The sequence below is a fragment of the Leptosomus discolor genome, chromosome 6 (assembly GCF_034619465.1).
Source record: "Leptosomus discolor isolate bLepDis1 chromosome 6, bLepDis1.hap2, whole genome shotgun sequence".
Classification (NCBI taxonomy): domain Eukaryota; kingdom Metazoa; phylum Chordata; class Aves; order Leptosomiformes; family Leptosomidae; genus Leptosomus; species Leptosomus discolor.
Genome location: NC_141396.1, coordinates 24,384,105 through 24,406,962, shown reverse-complemented (window position 1 = coordinate 24,406,962; position 22,858 = coordinate 24,384,105). Strand labels below are relative to the sequence as shown.

The 22,858-nt window shown below is 37.3% G+C and overlaps 1 protein-coding gene across 3 annotated transcripts in view; it reads right to left on the bottom strand.

Moving 5' to 3' along the window:
* Positions 1 to 22,858, bottom strand: part of VCL (vinculin) — a 63,296-nt gene that overhangs the window by 19,388 nt on the left and 21,050 nt on the right. For all 3 annotated transcript variants that reach the window (XM_086466455.1, XM_086466454.1, XM_086466456.1), the window contains exons 2-8: positions 19,982 to 20,052; positions 14,107 to 14,257; positions 12,060 to 12,168; positions 9,458 to 9,580; positions 9,021 to 9,181; positions 2,979 to 3,069; positions 1,591 to 1,738 (exon numbers count right to left, since the gene is read on the bottom strand). In XM_086466455.1, the coding sequence (XP_086322581.1) occupies positions 1,591 to 1,738; positions 2,979 to 3,069; positions 9,021 to 9,181; positions 9,458 to 9,580; positions 12,060 to 12,168; positions 14,107 to 14,257; positions 19,982 to 20,052 (854 nt within the window). The remainder of the gene's footprint in view (positions 1 to 1,590; positions 1,739 to 2,978; positions 3,070 to 9,020; positions 9,182 to 9,457; positions 9,581 to 12,059; positions 12,169 to 14,106; positions 14,258 to 19,981; positions 20,053 to 22,858) is intronic.

Below are 22,858 nucleotides of genomic sequence, written 5' to 3'. Positions count from 1 at the left end.
TTCTCACAGGCTGAGTTGTAGTTATTTACACACTAAACCAGCATAAAAATTAACTCATTTGTTAGCAAATCTTAGTCCTTTCTCTTCCACCACCTCCAAAAATTTCAGACAATACAAAGCTGACACCAGCCACTGCTTTACAAGAAGAATAAGAGTTCAGCCTGATTTCTAACACTGGGAAAAAACTGGTACAAAGAAGCTCTTACATTCTCCCAGGTCACTCAGCTGGAAATCCAAGTGAAGATAAACTAAAACGAGCTTCTCATCCACTACCACTATTTTAGCTAATATACATCACTTTAATGACAATATAACCACTATTTCTGAATTTTGGCCTTTTTAGCCTTCACACAGCAAACAACTCTTCATGGAAATATGTTATAGATCTATTCTAAGCTTCTGTACATATCATTGCAACACTTCAGAGCCTGACAGTCTATGGATTTAAAGTGATGGCAGGGAATTTGTTCTTAAGGTAACTCAAAACACAGTTCTCCACATAATTTTCACTTGCTTACTTCCTGCACTTCACTAGGGCCTTGAGTCAAAAAAGGCACTGATTTGCCTGAAAGGTTTTCTTTTTTATTTTATTTTAAATAAAAAGCTCCTAACTGGAATTGCTTTTTCTGACAATTTGAAAAATGCATTAACATTTAGGAGAAAATATTACACCACAAAACCATTACCTGTATCCTTAATGGGCTGCAACAAATAGCTCTTTGGGGTTTCGGGGTGTGGTATTTTTAGGAGGTGGTGAGGAGTATTACAACAAAATAAATAAATTAATGTTGGAGCACTCTAGCTTAATGATTTACTACATTGATAAGCAGCTGAGAAATTCCTTGTACTCAAAAGGAAATTGTGTTATAGTGTTCAGACTACATGGAATTGTTATTTCTTAGCTCACTGTCTTTATGCCTTCACAAAGGAATATCATACTTCCTAACTTTCCAGCAAAGAACAAAAGGCCACAGTACATAACATTAAAAAATATAGGAAATTTAAAGAGACTCATCTACTGCCTAAAAACAAACCCCCTTAAATTTAAAACATCATTGTGAAAGTATAACCTATTTCTAATGAGAAGGCACAAGACTGATAAAGTGCTCTGGTTAAATAAAACTCTACACGAGAAATGCTCATGAAGTTCAGCAGAATTTACCAGTGACTGACAAAACAACTTCAACAACTACTGCTTGTGGTCTAACATCCCAATAAACACTTAAAAACTAGCATATTCATGTACCTTACAGTCATTGGGTTATATCCTCTTTGAAGAACAGATTTAAGAGTACAGTTTAAAATTTCATTTCTGCCTAATTTGGAGGAAGGTTATGTGTTTGACATTAAACAAACTCTGAATTATCTATCTGAGCAATTTTGCTCATCATGTTATATAATTAAGATTTCATATATTAAGATTTCATATATTAAAACCTATTATTCTTATCAGAAGATATTGCAGTAAAAAAGGCAAAATACAGCTACTGGCCCCTGCTCTCCTACAGGTTAGGAACTGACACAACTGCAAGTTCACAAAAACTGTTTCAATAGTACTGGAAAAATGTCCATTAAAAGTAATAGATTTACCTAGCTCGGAGGTCAGCCAGTTGATCAGTCATCTGGCCCAGCGTTTTGCATGTTCCCAGAATCTCTCTACGTTCTTTGCCTGCACACAGCTCTCCTGCTTTTCCAGCTTCATCAAGGATCTGCCTTATTGCTTGCTCACCAGCATCCCCTAAGATGTAGAGTCAGTTAGTAAAACAAACAAGACATTCCTTGACCTGTATGAGCAAACTGCTAGTTTCATCATGTCCCACCACACTAACTGCATTAGGTTCAGCCGTGAAAATACCTTTATCAAAAAATGAGATGTACACCAAATGTGATAATTATAATGGGACAGTGTTTCTGAAACAATCTAGCATAACCTTAATGTGCATCATGTGCTGTGTATTTGAAGTCACTTAATCATTCTGTTATCATAGCTTAATTTCTATGAATACTTAATTTATAGAACCTGTAATTCAAGCTGAGAAGGCAAAAAGCAACATAGCAAGATTCATGAGGCTTTAACTTCAGCCAGTGGCAAATTTGACTTGATTTTGGCTAAAGAAGGTGCAAGAACAATATTCCTTTAACTTGCAACCCACAGTGAACCCGTAAGTAATACCTTGCTAAAATCTGATTTGCAGCAAGTTCTACAATTATCTTGCATTTGTCCTTCCTTAGCTACTGAACTTTTCATCGTTTATTTAATTATTTGTCAGCGTCAATGACAGAAGGCTTTGAAAATAACTTTGAGGTTTCTGAAATTGAGTGTAGCAAGGGGAACGAGGTCAGAAGTAGCATAAGCAGCAGCTCCACAGATAACAATTCACTTCCAACTTTTACAGCTGGATTAGTCTGGCTTCGATTTCAGAGGAAGTCTTTCAGATAAGGTCTTTCAAAGTCCAAATAGAACAGGCCTCTACCCAGTTTTATTTGCTTTAAAGATACATACAAAGGCAAAACCTTTATTTAAGTAAAGCTGACTGTAGTTGCAGGGTTTATGGCAAATGTTAGAAATTTTATGTCAAGACAAAGAAAAACACTTAAAGAGATTCTGTTAGTCAAACCTAAAAGTTATAAAAAATTGAAAATAAAAAAGGAGGGATTTTATGTATTAGTAACCACTGGAGATAAATACTGCTCAATGCAATTTATGGGTTTTTTACTAGTGGAATGCAAAGAAAAACCATGTATGTTATATAGACTACATTATTTAGACAACTGAAAAGAAATAAAGCTTTCCAGATCATTAGACACAACTTGTTCAATCTCCAATATTTAAAGAAAGGAGTAAATACAGGCTCCTTCAGAATAATCCACTATGTACGGGTTATTAATGCTTAAAGGCAATTTTGTCTTAAACAACAGAATTATTCAGATCTTTAAAAATCTAAATACTTGGTGCTGTTGGTTTTTTTAAATATTACCTGGAGGTGCATTTGGATCTCTCAGCCAACCTTTTGCCTGATTCATCTTTGAATCTATTAAGGCTAAAGCTCTTTTCATGGCTTCAGTGTCCTTAACAAAAGAGAAACCATCAAAATGATTCTTAAAAAAAATCAAAGCACGAGTAGTCAACACAGCCAAAGCAGACAGAAGTTCTATAAAGCAGAGTCTACTTACAGAAACACACCCATGTAAGCAGCTCAAAACCCATTTTCAAACTATCAGGTCATAATCACTTCTTCCCAATTAAGACAGACATTTTCATTTCACTCAAAATGCAGAAAATATGCATGCAATTTTAGTGATTTTTCTATTCCTTTATTTACTAGTCTTTTAATTTCTAAAGTCAGAGCTCTAATAAGCACGCATCTTGGAATTAGTTCTATTTTTTCCCTTAATATATGCCAGGGAGCATAGAAAAGTTGTAACAATTAGATTAAACTTTCCAAAAACGGAAATTGTCCAGTGAATTTTACTACTTACTTCAATGTAAGAGGCTGCATATCTGCATTTTTCACCTGCTCTGGTGCTTAAAGTCAAATAGCTACTGTTTGTAGAAAAAATAGACTGCCAGCTAATTCCTGGAATTCTCAAATATGGAGTTTAATGTCTTTGGAGACAAACACAGGTATTCACATGTGGTTATTTTAAACTCAGAACTCCTCTGCCAGAAGCATCAGAGAAGCTGCTTCTTTGACTATTACGTTGCTATCCAACATCTCTTTGGCTAGAGGAGATAAAACCATCCAGTTGTCATTTCTCTGCATATTCTGTAATTGTTCGTGTGCCACCTCTCCACTAGAGGCCAGAAGCTTCCCATCTTACACAAACGAAAAGATAGTGAAAAGCCTAACAAGTACCTTAAGTAGAAAGTTGGGAAAAAGCCAAAGTAGCTTTTTACCACACGTCACAGAAATTATTTAAAATGCATCTAACATCCCATGATTAGTATATAGATGATGAAAAGAAGCCTGGCTCTCATATTATTAACTGAATTGGACTGTCCATGTCTAATTCTTATGAAGAGAAGCCTCCTAGTATCAGTGCTCAGTACTTGGTATAGCATGTGATATCATAACAACACTGAAGAAATGCCACATTTTTGTGGAATTGTTCATTCTGCATGCTCAGTCTCAAAGATATATCACTGTAAACATTTTGGCATTTTTATTCAGGCACGTTGGTCTGTGAGCTAGCTATTCATAAGGTATTATAATAGTATGCAGCAACCAACTTTCTAAAAGGTCATGCAATACTCTGCTAGATATTTTTATGGGCTCTTGAATCACAGCCTGAGAGGGCACCAAAACCAGAATCATTTTCACCTGGATGATTGGTTCTCAAATCTAGAAACTGGGTATCAGAGCTTAGGTCAGGACCCGTTTGAAAAAACTTCCAAAGGGTAGGATATGCAGTTCGGTGTGGGAAGTGGGCACATTCTTTTAAACGTCATCTTCTCTATAGCTTGAGAATTGTGCATTTAATATATGACAAGAGACAAGGAAATAATCACTTAACTATTCAAATGTATCTAAAAATCTTAGTAGCTATGAAGGTAGATTGTTAGCTTTCTGTTGTTTTATATATGGGCTGAAGCTACTTTAGTTTGGGATGAACAGTCTACTGCAGGCCTGTCTACCCAAAAATAATTCGAAACAAAGAACTAACTGAATTTTTTAAAAGGCAACAGATACTGCTTAGCATGTTGATGAGATGCTAGGTGTGGGATGGCCAACAAAAGGGGAGTGTTGGGAAAACTGTATTTGCCCCTCCCTTCTTAGTAACACAGGCTTTTGTGTTGTCTCAGCTGCCTGCAGAGTTGCAGTTTCAGCAAAATTATATAGAATCTAAAGTCTTATATCAGGGGACAAAAATCAAGGGTATTTTAAGCTTTTACACTCATGATTTTTTAATTACTAGCACTACCCAACCAATAACAGGATCTATCTGTCCTGTCATATGAAGGCTGGATTGCTCTGCAGTAGAAATCTTGCTATCCTGTGTGGCTCTGCAGGCATGTTTGCAAAATACTGTCCTCTTTTCTTATTTAAAAAAATCTGATAAAATCCTAGTGTAGCAGTCAAAATGTTCCAGGACAATTGCTCTTAAAGCACAGATCTTCCATCTTCACAGCTCAAACTGCCACAGCAAGGAACCCCTCTCACCTTTGGCCTGATAAGGAGTTTTCATTGCAAGGAGATGAGAAATTTTTAAATAGGAAATTAGAATACACCCTTAACTAGGTTGGTTGGTACTGCACTTTTGTTTCTGCCACAGCTGTGTCTGGTGTCAGCTACTTGGCAAGTGACAATGGTGCAGCAATCCTGAAATGTCTGGACTTCTCCACCAATTCTGGCTATTAAACAGGAAGACAAAAGAAGACATACTCAATTTAAACAAAACAAAGCAACTTGCTCAAGGTCTTACTCCTTGAAAGCGTCTTGATACTCCTGATTCCTGCAGTTGTTTAAATGCCTTGTTCCTTCCTAAACAGCTAAATATGTTTAAAATTTTACTCTTTGGGATTTGCCAGCAGGATATCAGCTGCAAGCATGAAAAGAAAAAAATCCTACAGCTATCATGCAAAAAAAGTTTCATAAAGACTAGCTTTATCAGCAAAAGATAATTCTTTCCCTCTTCTCCCCACAGTTCCCCTGTTAATGAGATTCCTTTTGCCCAGAAAAGCAGCACTATCACCTTTTCAGAAGGGATAAACAGCTTAAGTTAATCAAGTTAAACAACTAGGGCAACATTATCTGAAGGGAAAAGAGCAAGTTGGCTTTTTGTAAATCACTTCCTAAAGCAAATGAGCACTTATTCAAGATACCTTTATGCACCACTTCTGCCACTACCAAGAATTTCGAGATTATTCATGGAGCAGGTGGTATTGGGACTGTTTTGAAAAGGAGCAAAACAAACCCTACACAATCCCTTGTTGAATAGAAAACACAACCTCTGACTCAATGAAGTGGTCTAGTCTAGCAATATCTGCATTTCATTACCAAAGAAGGCAATGTCAAAGGAAATAGGCAAAGCAAGTCTTCCGGCAGAATAGATAGCTTAGTCAACATCCAGGGTTCAATCCTGCAAGACACTAGATAGTTCTCAGCTTCCTACAACTTTTAACTCCCTCCATTTCTATGAAAACTGAAGATGTTTGAATTGAGTATTACTTCAAGTTTATTTAAAAATAAACACTAAGACTATACAAGACAAAGCTAAACTCTGTAAAATGAGAAGCTCAAGGAAAAGAGGTACAAAGCTATGAATGAAGAAATAAGTACAGATTTTATTTTTTTTCCAAGATTTTGTCAGAGATCAGTATTTGCTGAGTATTTCAATTCTAAATCAATATACTATTATAAAAAATCCAGTGTTGGTGCAAGCAGAGATTATTGCAATCCAGTAACAGTAATGTGCATTTCAGCGTCTAGAAAGACCAACAAAACAGTTTACAAAAAAAAGCCTACATCTCTGGCTCCATACACTCGTTCATTCTCCACTATCTCATGGCATATTTTGTGATACTTCAATGTATAAACAATTCAAGATAGAATAATAAACATAACGTAAACGCCAACAGCAACAATAGCATGTACTATGCAGGTAAAAATTGAAGGCTGTGCACCCCCAAACACACCTTACTTTGCTCCAGAAAAGCATGGGGAAAAAATCTTTCTCTTCACTGCCAGGCACAAAACACATGCAACAGTAACCTCAAGCAGCATTAAAGCGCTCCTCCGTCTCCCTCCCAGAAAAATAATGAGTAAGTCAACTGTTAGAAATATATGCAAACATAGCAGAAGCTCTGTAATAGGTGGCCATCAGCAAACTAGTTCCTACTTCATCCCACTGCATTTTTCTTTGTCATAACTGTTTGGCTAATGCCCAGTGCTACAGTTCCAAATTGTCAGTGTACCTTAATTCAGAAACAAAATACAATAAAGAAGTTCTCAATTCAGAACACAATGATATTTCGATTATAACAGTCCACACAGCATATTTATGCATCAAGCATAATGACCAATATTTTCCATTTGGAAATACTGCTAATACACCAACTATTTTCTTAATAAAATCCTTTATTAATCTGCCTCACTAACAAAAGGAAAAATAATTTCCTACAGCTAAATTGACAACTTTTTGCAACAGTCATGTTTTTTACCACAAAAATTTCCAAACTTCTTGTGTAAAATAAAACTCTATCTGTATTCCATAAAATACAGGAATGCTTAAATCCGAAAATAAAACTGAATAGTAAAAATGCACATACAAAACTGAAGTTATAGGCCTAGAACAGGTATGTGAAGAACACAAGTCTTTTAAACTGAAGTAAAGCTGCTGGTGAAATACTACAGAATGCAGAAAGTTCCTGATTTAATAAAGCTTACTGCATATGCAGAAAGCTTGTTCCTGCGTGATTGGACCCTTTATTTGTAGCTACAGAGACTAGTAACAGAAATTAACACAAAAGCATTCAGCAAGGATGTGCTCTAAAATCTTGGGCTAACTCTAATCAAACTCAGAAAGACACTCTTAATGCAGTTGAGCTTGCAATTACCATTCTCTTAGTGACAGCCAAGTCTACATATAACTAGACAGAGCTATTAAGATCTTTTTAAAACTTCTGTGTGCATATACATAAGTATGGTGTCACAGCTGGCACACAAATAAAAAGTTGCACAGCACACAGTCTGCACACAGCACAAAATCCCACATACATGCTTTTTTGGTTTTAGTACAAGGTAGAGGTGTAGGGTGTGGAAGAAAGCTTACCTTCTAAAGGTGAGAAAAGGGTAAGAAACAGGAGAACAAAAACAAAGATGCATAAAGTAGTCATAATAAGGAAGTGACAGTGACAAAATAACTCAAAAGGCAAACTAAGGGTCAAGTGCCAAACAATATAGGCCGAAGTGATTTTAATGTCTAGATTACATCAATGTTAGATTTTCTGCAAGATTCCATTTGTTAATAAGTCTGGCTTCAGGTCTCCATATCTTATTCAAATACATTTACAGTTACTTGTTGCTCATAAAGCAAAAATCCCTTCAGCAATTTACCTCAAGGTACTCAAAAAATTGGCAGGAATTTCAGTTAGCAGCTACATTTATGTGTAAGCCCACAACAACACTTTTACGATTCTGTCTGGCAGACCTGCTTTACAGTCCGCTAGACATTTCAGTGTCTTCAGTGGGTATCGCTTAAGAGCGCCACTTACCTCCAGGTAAGTGGCTGCAGTCACTTACACAGCTTAACACTGACTTGTAAGGAACCAATACTGTCCATATGCCAGCTTCACAGACATCACACTTACCCACAAATGCAGTTCAGTCTAACGTATATTTCTTTGAGACAAGGTAAACACTTGACATTTACTCCCATGTCCAGACTAAAAAACGAGGGAGGGGGAAAAGGGAGAGTTGTTCAAGCAGGGATCCCCTAAATCGACTAAAATTTCTCAACTTCAGGCCTTCTGCACAAGGAATATGACAGCAGCCAATCTCTTCTAGTAGCATCTAGGAAAAATCTCAGGTAATCTAAGTAATCTCACTTATGAATGCCTAGCTGGCAAGACCAGTTTAACGTATAGAAAGATAACTTTTCTATCTAACTTTCCTCTGTCAAATATGATTATGTAGGTAGCTATATATAGAAAGAAAAATCCTTCTCTGAGAGCAAAACGTTGCATTCCAGGATTTTCTAATCAAGCCAAAACTAAACCATGAACAAATCTAAGTCTTCTGTTTGATCATTCAGGTGAGGGTGGCTCAGTGGTTTACTGCAAGTGCCACGCTCCTTTAACTTAGCTTATTGAGAGAAGGCTAATTTTGAAAGATATGTTAATACAATCACCTCTGAAGATTTTCTTCGACCTTGAAGAGATTATATGATGTGATTACACAGTGTTACAAAACTGATGCACAAATACATATTTCAACAGTCTCAAAACCACAAGTTTGTAAGTATATAACACAATAGACAAAAATTAGCCTTCTACATACAAATGTAGGTGTGAAACATACCTTGCTCGCCCAGGCATCTTCATCCCAGGAAGTAAGTTGTAATACACGGATTATTTCATTTATCTCAGCACTCATTTTCTCTACTGTGAAATTGCGATTTTTCAAGGCCTCTTCTATTCCCTGGCTTTTAGAATTTTTCGTGGTTACGAAAATCTTCATGGCTATGAAAATACCATAGATTAGAAAAAGGTACATGCAAGATACAATCGATGCTCAAGGTGACCTCCTACTGCATTTATACAGAGGTAGTACATTTTCCTTTGCATGAAGCATTTTATCTCAAAGATATTATAGTTTTAATACAAGAAGCACAGTTATTTGCAAGAAGTGCAGAAGCAATGTCAAGGCTGTTATTTTTAATAAACATAAGACACTGGAACTCCAGTTCAAAAGAGACAGCAATGCAGAGTGATACTAAAAATTAAAGCAAAAAATACCTGAAATAAGTACTGGTAATAGCTCCTTCACAGTATTCATGGAGTTTACCAGCATAACCCTGTGTTCCTGATGAGTTAATTCTTGCTGTCTCTCATCAATCATTTTGGCCATCTTTGTCATTCCTAAAGATTAAAGTAATTGAACATAGTCATAAAGAAATGTAGTATTAAGTCTAATTTGCAACAGTTGAGCTTTCTAAACAAGAACAAAGTGTAATGAGTTATGACAACTATATTGAAGTTTAAAACTTAATTTTTATATTAGCAGCTGTTACTGAAAACATATTCCAGATGCTTCAGAGAAGCCACTGATTCAAAACCTAGCCACTATGCAAAGTAGAATGACCTCCTCAAAGTTCTTGATTTAAAATCTCAGAATAATATAGGAAAATATCTGAAATGACTGCTTTAGATGAAGTCACTTCATGAACTCTGGAAGCTAATTTAAAGGTTGGGGTTTTTTTCCTTTTCTGTTAAGACTTGATCAAAGCCTTAACTATGAATGGCAGAAAAAGGAAACATCAGGGGTTTGCCTGTCTTGAGGTTCTACCAGAGTTCAAGAATTGTATCTATTTATACTTCAGTTCTGCTGGAAATATTTCAGTGCTCTAGAAGTGTGGAAAGAATTAAATTTATCCTAGAGCAAATCTATTTGCAATAGCTAAGACTTGTGAGGTTTACACATAGCTCATGTGGAAACTTCAGACACAGCTTCATAAAAATTTATACTGATTTTAAACTGGTGCTGTTGCGGTCCTACTTTCTCTCTCCCCTAAAGGGGACAGAACTGGAAGAAAGCTGTATATTCTTCGGCTGAATTACTTTTATGCTGGTTAGCGTCTTTGGCACCTTAATACGATAAAAAGGTTAAATGAGCTTTAATGACAACACTGAAAGGTAGTAGAATCCCCACATCAACACCATAGAGGGATAAGGTGTGCAGAACCACCTTTCCTTTCAAATGACAAGAGCCTAAATAGATAATCATGTTCTCCTCTCTACTTCCAACATAAAACCTGTAAGCGCTTTGTTGATTTTAAGTGTACGTTATTTATGTAGCACTCACATTAACAGTTAAGTTCAGATGACCACTGATATAGCTGAAGGGAACAAGGATAACAGGCATGAAAAGTTTTGTGGGCATGGGCTGTAAGTGTTGAGCAGCATTTAGTTCAGGCAAAGACACTGCTTCTAAAGTATGCCACGAGCACAAGATTAGCTATTTATTCAGGACAGCCTGAGTTTACAGATTATTTGCAATAAAGGTACAAGCCTACATCTCACTAAGAATTATTAAGACACTTGCCCAACAACTATTATGTCTATCATATACATGTAACAGCAAATTATGTCTGTGAGGTTCAATGAAAAGTCCCAAATGCTTGTGACTGAGCCCAACAGAGTAAACTGAAGTTTGGGGAAACTCCCATTTTAAAGACATGGAAGACAATGACCACAGAGAAACTGAGATTGTATATACCAAGTCAAAGAACAAGCTTCATGGAAAGAGAAGATTGCACTTTTTGCTTCACCTTTTCCTGTTCAAAATGAGGCAAAATCTATTCAGTTGAAGTAACTTCTCGTGGGACATAAAAAAGAAGTTTAGAGAACACTATACCTTCATATGGAACTTAAGTTTTTCACATCTAGAAACAGGGTAAAGTATACATGTTAAATAAAACCAGGATAATCTACAAACAGGCTCTGTGGCATGAGACCTGCTAGTCATTTCATTTATGAGCTAGTTATTCTTACACTATATATGTATTCTTATTTATATATATATAAAGTACTAACTAGATTCCTCTCTGTTTATGTAAGCGTTCTTTAGTTCAGTGCAACTTTAATTCCAATGTCTTCCTACATTACCACCACATCTAGATTTTATAGAATGCTTTTGTTCAATACTTAAACTACTTTATGCTTGCTGAAACAAAAGCATTTGGAGTAGTAGATGACAGAGATGAATGTAAGTTTCCTCCATAGCAACCCAGGGCTTCACTTACCAATCACTTCCACCAGTGAAAGTGTGAGTTACCAGAGTAAAGTAACAAGTAGTGAAGGAGCACCAAATAATGAACAAAAAGAACTTCTGTAACAGCTGGGCTTTTGTACTGTACTGCAAGACAGCTATTTCTGCAACCTTAAGATGCTAATATATGACATGTAGCTTATACTACTCCAAGAAATTCCTACTAGGCCTAACCATTTCAGTTAGTACAGACATTTTATCAGCTTAATGGACTCCACAGCTGTGAGTGCTTAATTACACAGCTTTTTCAGTTCGTTTGTTTTACTCTTACTAATGCATGCTTACTTCCCTCATATAACAGAGTAGGAAAAGTACAGTACATATCATCTGTGTAGCACATATCATTTACTAACATCTTGACTCTTCTGCATTCTTAAGAGAGAATGCGAATCAGAAAATAGTCATCATTCACCCTCTACTTTAAAACTCTTTCCAACAAACACTTTCAAAGCAACAGCTTTATCATTGTCCAAACACTCAAAACTTGGGTGAGGAAGGTGCTGAGGGGCAAAAAAGGTAGTGCAAAAGACTATACTTAGTAGATTTATGACAGACTGTAGCAAATCAAACCTGGCCCTAGATTCTTTGTGTATGTCACCAAATCCTCCATAGTCTCTACTACTTCCGCCACAGTCAGATATTCCAATATTCCTTTGCAGACACGGATGATTTTACGGACCTAAAAAAGGAATATTCCATCATTTATTAGATGAAGCTAAGTTACACTTGAATTAGAAATGCAAGCCTATTATTAGAACAGAATAGGTATAGCATTTGCTAATATGACATGTGGGCAATCACAAAGGTCTGGGATACTGATTAAGTTACCCACAATGCCATTACTCAAGAGAACTGTATTGACAAAGACAATATTTAATCAGCATTCCACTACTCAGAAATGCAAAATCCGACTTGCACTGTTTTCACTTTGTATGATAAATGAAGGATAGTGCTGAGAAAATAGGTTATAAGGAGGTGCATTTAAGTATGCTGGCATGCTTCAAGTATTTCACTGCAATTTCAACAAAAAATATTTAACTTAAATCACAAAGCAAAACTACATAGAAAGCAGACTCCAAGCCTTCAGAGGAAATATTATTCACCATACAGCTTTACATATGGATAAAGCATTATCCAGCATTCCAATGGGAAAGATAGATCCAACACCTTAAGCTTTCCAGAAAAATGTGAAGACTGTACTTTTTTTACCTCTGGACATCTGCCTCAGCTTAACTTTTTCAGTTGATACTTGATTCCAAAACAGAGTTCTCTGCCAGTTAATCTTCTAACCTCCTGAACAACATTATTTCTGACAACACCACATACAATTCTCATTGAAGAATGAGTTAATTAACATTTAATTTGTATTAACCACATGCAGTGTTCAGTCCCTAGAACAGATCATAGTTTCCTCTAAAAGTCATTTCAGTTTTGCCCCAATATTAGTTTATCTTGAAACACAGCAGGATAGAGACATGCCAACTTTTGTATTTGTGAAAAGTCAATCATTCCAGACAAATATTATTCTTTTGGTTAATGTGCAGTTGTCAGACTAGTTCAATGAAGCATGAACTCCACAAAAGTCAACTCATTTCATAAACACTGAAAGTAGGGAGATTAAAAGCTATTAACCTCCTTGCAATTCTGTCCTGTAACACTTCGTAGCATCTATTAAAAACCACTTAAGATAATGAGTTATCACAAGTGCCAGAGAGAAATCCCATAGCATTCTCATTTCAAAGGAGCATGCTAACACTACCATAAGATGATTAAATGAGAGACAAGGATGCCATGTTAGACTACTCAGAACAGCAGGAAGAATAACACGATTTCATAGATTAACAGATTGCTATGTGGTTAAAATTTAGAATTAACATCAGCATTTCTAACAGTGTGAGCTTCATTTCCTCATAGTAGCATGATAGTTGCTACTTAGAAACAAGCAAGACTCCACATTCCCAGAAAGAGGATCACAAGAGTAAGAAAGACTTCTAACAAGGAAACATTTTTAAATATAAGACACTCAAAACCTCTTAAAGTTTCCTTGCAACTCTGGCTCTTTTTTATCTGAGGATGGACAAACACCACCTCTGAGCCACTTTTTGCCTTGTGCAGCAGCCAAAATGTAGCAACTATTAAGATCTATCAGAACACATCTTCTTGCTGATCAGCCAGACAGTCCAAATTTATATCACCTCCCGTGCCCCAAGGCCAATTAAATTGCCACAGCTAAATGAGTCGGACAGACAAGTTAGGAAGTGGCCTAAGGTGTTGCAGTGAAGGGATGCAGAGAAACTAAGGATCAGTAATGGGTATGGTGAAGGGAATACAGAAAAGCGTCAGGAAGGTGTAAGACAGGGTTGATGGGATCTGGTCTTTCTGAGGAATAATTACAGGCAGCGCCTAAACATTAAGTCATACAAAGATGCCCTTAACAAAACAGAGCAACAAGCCTAAGTTCCTTCTGACAGGAAGGAATGCAAAATACGCTTTCAATCAAGCTAAAATGATCAAAACCACATTCATCTACTCAATCATCTAGATTAGCTGACTCAGGTGGGTATTTGAATTAATATCATTATGCAGATACCTATGTCAGTCATGTTGTTATTCCTACCTCTGCTTCATCGAATGTCAGAAGTAAGTCTGATGTTCCAGAAAGGATGCCTCTTGATCCATCAATTAGATAGTCACGAGCTGGTACTGAATAAGGGTCTCCTTGTAGCATCTGGGCTGCCCGAACAAGTTTGGTGCAAGCGTTCTCCACTCTGTGGAAAGTCATCAGACAAAACTTGCTGATTAGTTTCTGCCTATATAACAATGGACTGAGACATTTGAGAAAATGATGGATTTGTTTTTAACTTTATTACTTAAAGCACTGCAAGCAAACTGATCATTCTACACCTTTATAGCTTAAAAAGCAAGAGTATTTATTGCATTGATTTTAACAAGAAAGTAATCAGCAACTGTACAACATAGTTTTTCAGAAGTCGTGCAATCTTCAAATGTAGGGAATGTCTGAAGTATCCCATGTACAGCAGTCAATACAGTGCTATTAAAGAGAGGTCCCAACATAGCAAAACACTTTTCATTCTTAATGACAAGGGCAGGGGATAAAATAATTATTCTTTTAGGACTTCACAATCAAAAGTAATTGCTAACCTTTATCATCCTTGTATTTGCATTGTCATTCAATAAGCAACTGCTATTAATATTAAATGATAGCTACACATTAAGACAAAAGAACATAGTATGAAGAAAACCAAGACACTGTGCCCTGCTTGTTGAAGCTGTAGTCAAGCTCTTCAGCGTGTTAACACTCAACAACAGATGCAGCATTTTAAATAGCCATAAGATCTAGTGATAAGGTATGAACGTCAGATATAGCTTGCAATTCCAGACTCAAAAACACAAAGAATGTTTTGCAAGATATTACAGTATGAAATCACAGTACCACAGAAGGTACTACAACAAGCAAACGAGCTCTGAAATGAGGTTCCATCGAGCCATTTAACACAACAATTATAAAATATCAAGAACTGGAACATTGAAAAGCTTTCAGTTTTGTTCTCTTGTTGCAATTACTTCATGACAGCTTAGAGAAATACAAAATTCAGACCTCACTTCCATGTTAGCTACGCTACTCATGACCATAGTTACTGACTACATTGACTGTGACTTTCCTCCATTCTCTCCTATTTCTTTGACAGAAATATAAGTGTAGTCTAATACATAGGATCTATGCATGTGAGTGCCATGTGCTCGTTCAAGTTACACAACAAACATTAAACACTTATTACAGCAATACTATCTCTTATCGCAACTTTTTCGTGCTTGTCATATAGCTCATTTTCTACTGACCACTTGGACACTCTTTTATTGTACTTTCAGTTAAGTACTGTTGAAAAGTTATAGTTATCCTATTTTCTCCCCTACGTTTCTTGTTAACAGAAATGGCAGAACTTAATGGTTACATCTCATTTCAACTATAAAAGAAATAAGACACTCATTACAGGAAAACATACTTTTTTCAGAAAGTAAAGTTTTCAGCTAATGGCTCCCTAGAGTAGATCAAATTGGGCCAGCTGACCTTATCATAACCTGCTCTTTAGTGAGACACCTGCTCAGCACATCAGATGGTGGTAACTCATAACTGAGTAAGAAAATACAGGAGGACTTCAAGGCAGAAAGTGGGAATGCTCTGCTCATTACTATGCAGTGTTCTTAGTTGTATTATCAAAGTCAACTGACTCCACTAAATTAGATTGCCGCGCTTGCTTCTTAAATTTATTCTTTTCAACTCTGCCAAGAAAGGGATTAAACAAATCACCTTTTCAGCCAGCTCAGAGCTATAGGCTCAGAAATACTTAATTTCCTACAGTTCAATTTCATGGTCATCTGTTTAATACTAATAATTATCTCAAGGCTGGCTTTTTCATTTGTAAAGAAAAGAATTAATGTAAATGCATATTACCTCAGAAGTCACCATAATTAACAAAAAGTTTCTAAAGATTCAAAGTTTTCTTTTACAGTTTTTAGAGTTGAACCTCCAAAAGGTAAACTTGCATTTTACTTGTACAATGTCTTACTTTGTACAAACTTCCCAACGCATTTGAAAGACTTCAGTAGTGCGCACTACATACAAAAAAGCAGAGTGATGTTTAAAAACCAGACACCCACTGTTCCCTGAAAAGAATACATGCTAGGAAACAAAAGACAAGAATTTGGGGAAAAAAGTAATTCAATTAGTTTAATTTCTTAAATGAGTTTGCGTGTGTGAGTTAAACACAGGCAAATTTTCATTGTCAGTGTAAACAAATTAGGTGTTATTCTATTCTTTGCCTAGAGATTACAGCTTTTTCCTTCTTTACAAGAGAATATTATAAATACACAATATAATATACAAGTAATACAAATAGATTGCAAAACAGCTAATGTAAAAATTATATGCATTACTCATACTCCCTGATGATTAAGACAATTAAGAGAAAGAACACAGCATTTTTTAACTTTAGGTCAGTAAGTTCCAATGTGGTTTATGTCAGCAGCAAGTAAAGGGATGCGTGATAGCTTCTCTGCAGCCAACATACTATTTTGCTGCACAATCATACTCCTACTGAGAAACTTCACAGATTACCATCGTATGTGTTTAATATGAACTCTCAATTCCAGTTTCAGGCAAGACAAAATCCAAGTCTTTGAAAAGAATAAGCAGATATTCTCCCTCATCCTCCAAGTTCCCTCAAGATTGGTCATCCTTTTGAATGGAGAAAATATGGACAGGGGATGCTGTACTAGCGCATGCATTGCTCCTTACCCCACCATCCCTGTGCCAGTACAAGTTCTGCTAGAGCACTCTCTTAGAGAGGAAAGCCAACCCCTGAACTAATACTTTAGAAACAAAACCCCCTCCTCTAAGGAAAATAAAATCAAAACAAAACAAAAAAAGCCACCCTTATCTGTTTTACTTCCTGCATCCAAATACTGCCCTTTAACGCAGGGAAACCTGTGACTGTCACTTCTCCCTACAACACAGATATCGGTGACAATACACACCATAGTGTTAATGACGAACTGTTAACATGTACTAGTTCATTTGATATAAACTCCAGATTAACAAATAAAAAATGCAACAGATTATCATTCATAGAGGCCCTTGAACATTCCTAACTTGCGTTACTGCATCTAAGTACTGCAAGTAAGTAGTATGTAGGTTTCATGACTGTGACATACAGCTTTGTTTCCCATTTTCATTATATCTCAATTCAAGCAGTCATGAATTGCTGCATGAAAAGTTCTTGCACCCAGCATAAAGTGGTACTACTGAGCAGTTGTATCACATTTCTACAGTAATTTAACTGTTTAGGTCTCCACAATCTGCTAAGTGTTGATCAAAGACTAGTTACAGTATAGCAATTAAGAAAATCTCTTTTCCTTAGTGCTTTATTTGTCTCGGTGAACAGGAAGCTGGAAATTAACTAAAAAATTCCACATACCGTAGAAAATGAGCACAATCAAAATTACATGTTTGTATACAACTCATCAAGAAGCACAAAAAAAAGTTTTGGTCTCATTTCAATAAACACTCCCCTCAAAAAAAATGTTTTTAATAAAAATCCTCTACACCCAAACAAGATCACACACCAGGAACACAGCATAGTAAATACTGTAGTACATTGTATCAAAGGCTTATTTAGCTCAGTCTCCTGTCTCCAAAGTAGCCAGAAGTAGACGCTTAAGGAAGGTTAAGAATAGAATTTATCTTACTTCCTCTGCGTGCTTTCCCATCCTCCAACTATTTTCAATTCTTGGATTTCCTGCAGTCTGTCTCTTTGATAACCCACAATGGATTCCCTCACATACTTATCTATTAACCTCCAAATCTATATAAAGAATTTTAACAGTACATAACTTGCTGTAAAGAAGCTCTCCCTATTGTTGGTTTATAAACTACTAGCTTAAAGCAATGCCCCTATCAAGTTCTTGCGCAGGAAGAGAAGTACAAGTTTCCATCCTCTTCGTGCAACTTACACTTCCTTAGACTTTTGTCAGGGCTTCAATCCCCTCTGTCACCTTTCCCAGGCTGAAGAGTTCCAGCCTACTTAGCTTTGCCTTATACATAAGCAATTCCATACCACTGCTCTCAAAGTCCTTCTATGAGCTTTTTCCAGTTCTACTACAGCCTTTCTAAAATTTAGGGACCACAGGTGCATGCGTTACTCAAGGTGTGGGAGAAAAATATACAGTTCTTTGCCAATAAACAAATATCTTGTTCTTTGCCAATAAACCTAACAATTGGTTTACTTTTCTATTTTACTATTGAGCATATAATGGATGCTCTCACCAACGTATCACAGCTCCAAAACCTTGCTGACTATTGGTAATCGTCAGTTCAGAGTCAATCATCCTATTTGACATTGCACCTGCTGCTCTCCCACATGTGCATAGTTTCAAATCTTTCAAAACAATTTAATCCACACTTAATATCAAGTCACACAGGTCATAAGGTCTTGTTGTAATTTCTCAGAGTCACCCATCAATCTCACAACCCTGTGCAAGATTTTGGGTCATCGGCAAGTACTCTGGGTCATCAGCAAGCACTTTCACCTCACAGCTCATCCTGGTTTCCAGGGCATTTGTGAACACGGTGAAAAGCCCAAACCCAGCAGAGATCTCTACAGCCCTACTGAATACCTCCTACCATTGTCAGGGTTAACCATGTAATATTTCCTTTCACTTTCAATTTTCTCTTTTCTGTACAAGAACTTTTCTTATTACCCCATGGCTACTTCACTTTCTTAAAAGGCTTCAGACTTTGCCAGAAAGTTTAGAAATTGCTGCATTCCTGGATTACCCTTATCCATGTTTGTGATATTTCTGAGACCCAACGGATTTATAAGGCAGAATTTCCCTCCACAGAAATACTGTCAATTCACCCAAAGCAAATCATACGTATTTGGGATCTGTTAATTCTCTTCTCTAGTACGGAATTTCTAGTCATTTGCTCCAAAGCTGTCAGACCTATAGACCGCCGGTTCCCCAGATTCCCCTAAAAAGTTTCTCAGGCAATAGCATCACCTTGATACCGGGTGGTCTCAAGTGAGAGACTGTACTTCACTAATAATTCAGCTATTTCATTCTTGAACTCTTACGCTAATACCACCCGGTCCTAGGCAGTATTTTTATTATTAATTTTGTCAAGCTGCAGTTCAACAAACAAAATCCCTTTTCACTGCCTAACATAAATTTTCTCTTTAGACATCACGTCTGTTCTCCTTCTTAGCATTTTCTTTGTTGCCTCAATGCCTTCTTCTTTTGACTACCTGCCTGTTTTGTGTTTGGGAATACAGTAAAATAGTCAGTTATTCTGTACACATTGGACAATGCTAATAGAGAGGTCACTACATTCAGTTACAGGGCAAAATCACTTCAGTGAAAGTCTGTCAGCTGGCAGCAAGAAGCTTGGCAACTCCACAACAAGAAATGATGTATGATTTTTAAGACTTACAGCAGCAGAAGGAGAAAGTCAGTTGTCCTTGACACTGAGCCATGGAATTAAGAGAGTCAATCACTGCTCTTCACACATCTTAGATTTCCAGGCAGTTATATCATGCATTAGCTGCCTATACTGACAAATTCACCCTTTTCCACCAACCAAATTAATAGAACAGATTGAGAACAGCTCGTTATCTCTGATACTGTTAGGCAAAACTACAACAGCACATAGGTAAATATCATTGTTACTCTGCCTTTTTTTTTTTTTTTAAAGGAAGAAATACCCTAGATATGTAACTATATATACATAATGTAACAGGAAAAGTCACTGCAGGCAGAAAGGTCATTCCTGACAAAGGTCAGCCTCAAGACACCAAAGAGCTATTCAAACATAAGAGTATTTTCTAATCTGTTCAACAGAAACGAGTAACAATGATCTATCATTGCAACATGTTTTCTGTACCTACAATAGCAGATTTACAATAAAATGAGTTTACTTGATAAACGCTGGTGGCATATCCCTTTTCAAGATCTGGTCTTCTGTTGTCTGCACGGTCTCTTTTCCAACCTGCAGGAGAAAAAAAGTCATACTTAAGATTCAGAATTTCACTGTAAAGCCTAGATGAAAACAAATAGCAAAATAGCAACAAAAAAACCTCATTTGTACTAATGACAATTCCTTTCACTAGGTATGCTGTTGCTATGTCTGTTTTTGAGACCACCATATACTGTAGCTAGTCTAATGCTTTGGAAATCATACGTTGTTTCCATCCAACATTTCTACTAAATTAACTGGGGGTGGGAGGGAACATGGACACACGACTTTTTTGCCTGTTCCCACTCTCCATAGAAACAGTACTATTTGTTTGCTGCACTTAGCTGTAAAAACTTAACCACTGTGAACTCTCTAGGCTTCCCTCCCTCCTAATCCCCACAAGTCAGAAATCAAAGTTAAAAAAATCACTCCATTTTACTATTCAACCTAGTCTATTAGAAAAACGTGGTTAATTACTGAAAATACACCCCACATCCACATTCACACCATCCTTTAGGCAAAAATAATTACGCAGAAGCTAATAAAGAAGGAGATAGAGTAAGATCTGGAGTTTTCTATACACTAGCTCTTGTGTTATACAATAGAAGTCTTTATAATTGGTAGTTGGCTCTCTGAACTATGAGATCACCAACTTGACAAAATATTTCCAGTTCCTTTGTTCACTGTATTTTCCAGCTGAATAAGCTATTCAGAAAGGCATCATAAAGCAGAAGGTCTTTAACCCAAATACTAGTTTGTGTTAAGAGCTGCCAGACCTGCTCAAGCTAGACAAGATAGCCCTGAAAATCCCAGATCAGCTGCTGTTTAAAGATTTGCTGGTTTTTGACAGAAGGTGTAGTGTGTCAGTATGCACAGCACTTACCAATTCTAATGCTGTACAGACTTCCAGACGCACTGTTTCCTTGCAAATTTATGCTGCTTGCCAAAGAGTGTGTCTCCCCAGGCTCGTCTTTTCAGAGGGGCTTTACAGAAGTATATTTGCCCTACTATTTTATTTGGTTCAAACAGAATCAGCATAGCCTACTTTTTTTTTTTTAATCTATTAGTACTAGACTCACAAGTAGTCGCATACAAGTAATGAAGGGAAAAGCAGAAAGGAGGTTAAAGGTTTTCAATTTTATGATATGTTTATGTCTCTTATGTTCATAAAATCATATAATGATTTTGGTTGGAAGTGACCTATAAAGATCATCTAGTCCCAACCTCTCCTGCAATGAGCAGGGAAGTCTTTAGCATCAGGGACCTCATCTCAGAGCCCCATCCAACCTGACCTTGAATGTTTCCAGGGATGAGGCTTCTATCTCCTCTCTGTGCAGCCCACTCCAGTGTTTCACCACCCTCACTGTAAAAAATTTCTTCCTTGTATCAAGTCTAAATCTACCCTCTTCTAGTTTAAAACCATCACTCCTTGTCCTATCGCAACAGGCCCTGCTAAAAAGATTGTCCTCATCTTTCCTGCAGGTCCATTTTAAACATTGAAAGGTTGCAATGAGGTCTCCTCAGAGCCTTCTCTTCTCCAGGCTGAACAACCTCAAGTCTCTCAGCCTGTCCTCACAGGGGAAGGTGCTCCAGCCCCTGATCATATTTGTTGCCCTCCGCTAGACCCGCTCCAACAGGTCCACATCTTTCCTGGGATGATGACTCCAGAGCTGGAGGCAGCAGTGCAGGTGTGGTCTCACCAGAGCAGAGGGGCAGAATCACCTCCCTCAACCTGCTTCTTGATGTAGCCCACAATACAGATGGCCTTCTGGGCTGCAAACACACATTGCCAGCTCATGTCCAGCTTTTCAGCCACCAGTACTCCCAAGTCCTGCCTGGCAGTGCTTCTCTCAATCCCTTCCTCCCCCAGGCTGCATTGATACAGAGGGTTGCCCCAAGCCAGCTGCAGGACCCTGCACTTGGCCTGTTGAACCTCCTGAAGTTCACACAGGCCCTCTTCTCAAGCTTGTTCAGCTCTCTCTGGATGGCATCCCATGTCTCAGGTGTGTCAACTGCACCACTCAGCTTCATGTCATCTGCAAACTTGCTGAGGGTGCACTCAATCCCACCATCTACATCACTGATGAAGATACTAAACAGCACTGGGTCCCAGTACAGACCCCTGAGGGATGCCATTTGCCACCAGTCTCCACCTGGACATCGAGCTATTGACTACTACCCTCTGGACGTGACCATCCAACCAACTCCTTACCCACTGACCAGTTCACCCATCAAATCCATGTTTCTCCAATTTACAGAGAAGGATGTTGTGGGGGACTGTTTCAAAGGCCTTACAGAAGCCCAGACAGATGATGTTCAGATGTTCATTGTGGGCTCATTAACAGCCATGCTCTCTCCTACTACACAGGACTACAGTGTTGCTTTGACTCCTAAACTTCATGGCAATGCCTCAGGAGCATAATAAGTGTATCTCATGCCCCATTTCTTGGGAGAGGGTTACATGACCCATCAGAGAGTAGGGCTGCTTTGTTCTAATTATTTCCATTGCACTCAGGAAATGCACCACTGCACTTTATATTTCTCACATAGAATCATAAGGTTGGAAAAGCCCTCTAAGATCATCAAGTCCAACCATCAACCTAACACCACCATGCCCACTGAACTATGTTTGTATGCACATATGCATGGTAAGGATGACAGGAAAAAGGAGTAATTTGCATAAACTTTGGATTACACATCATTCAGACAGAAGGCTGCCACCAGGTGAAAATGAAGAGTAATATTTTATTTCCAAAGAACCATGCCTTCAATATTTATTGCTCTTGCAGCTGTATTAGTATATTTACAAAAATATATTTCTGAGAATATACAGTTTAAG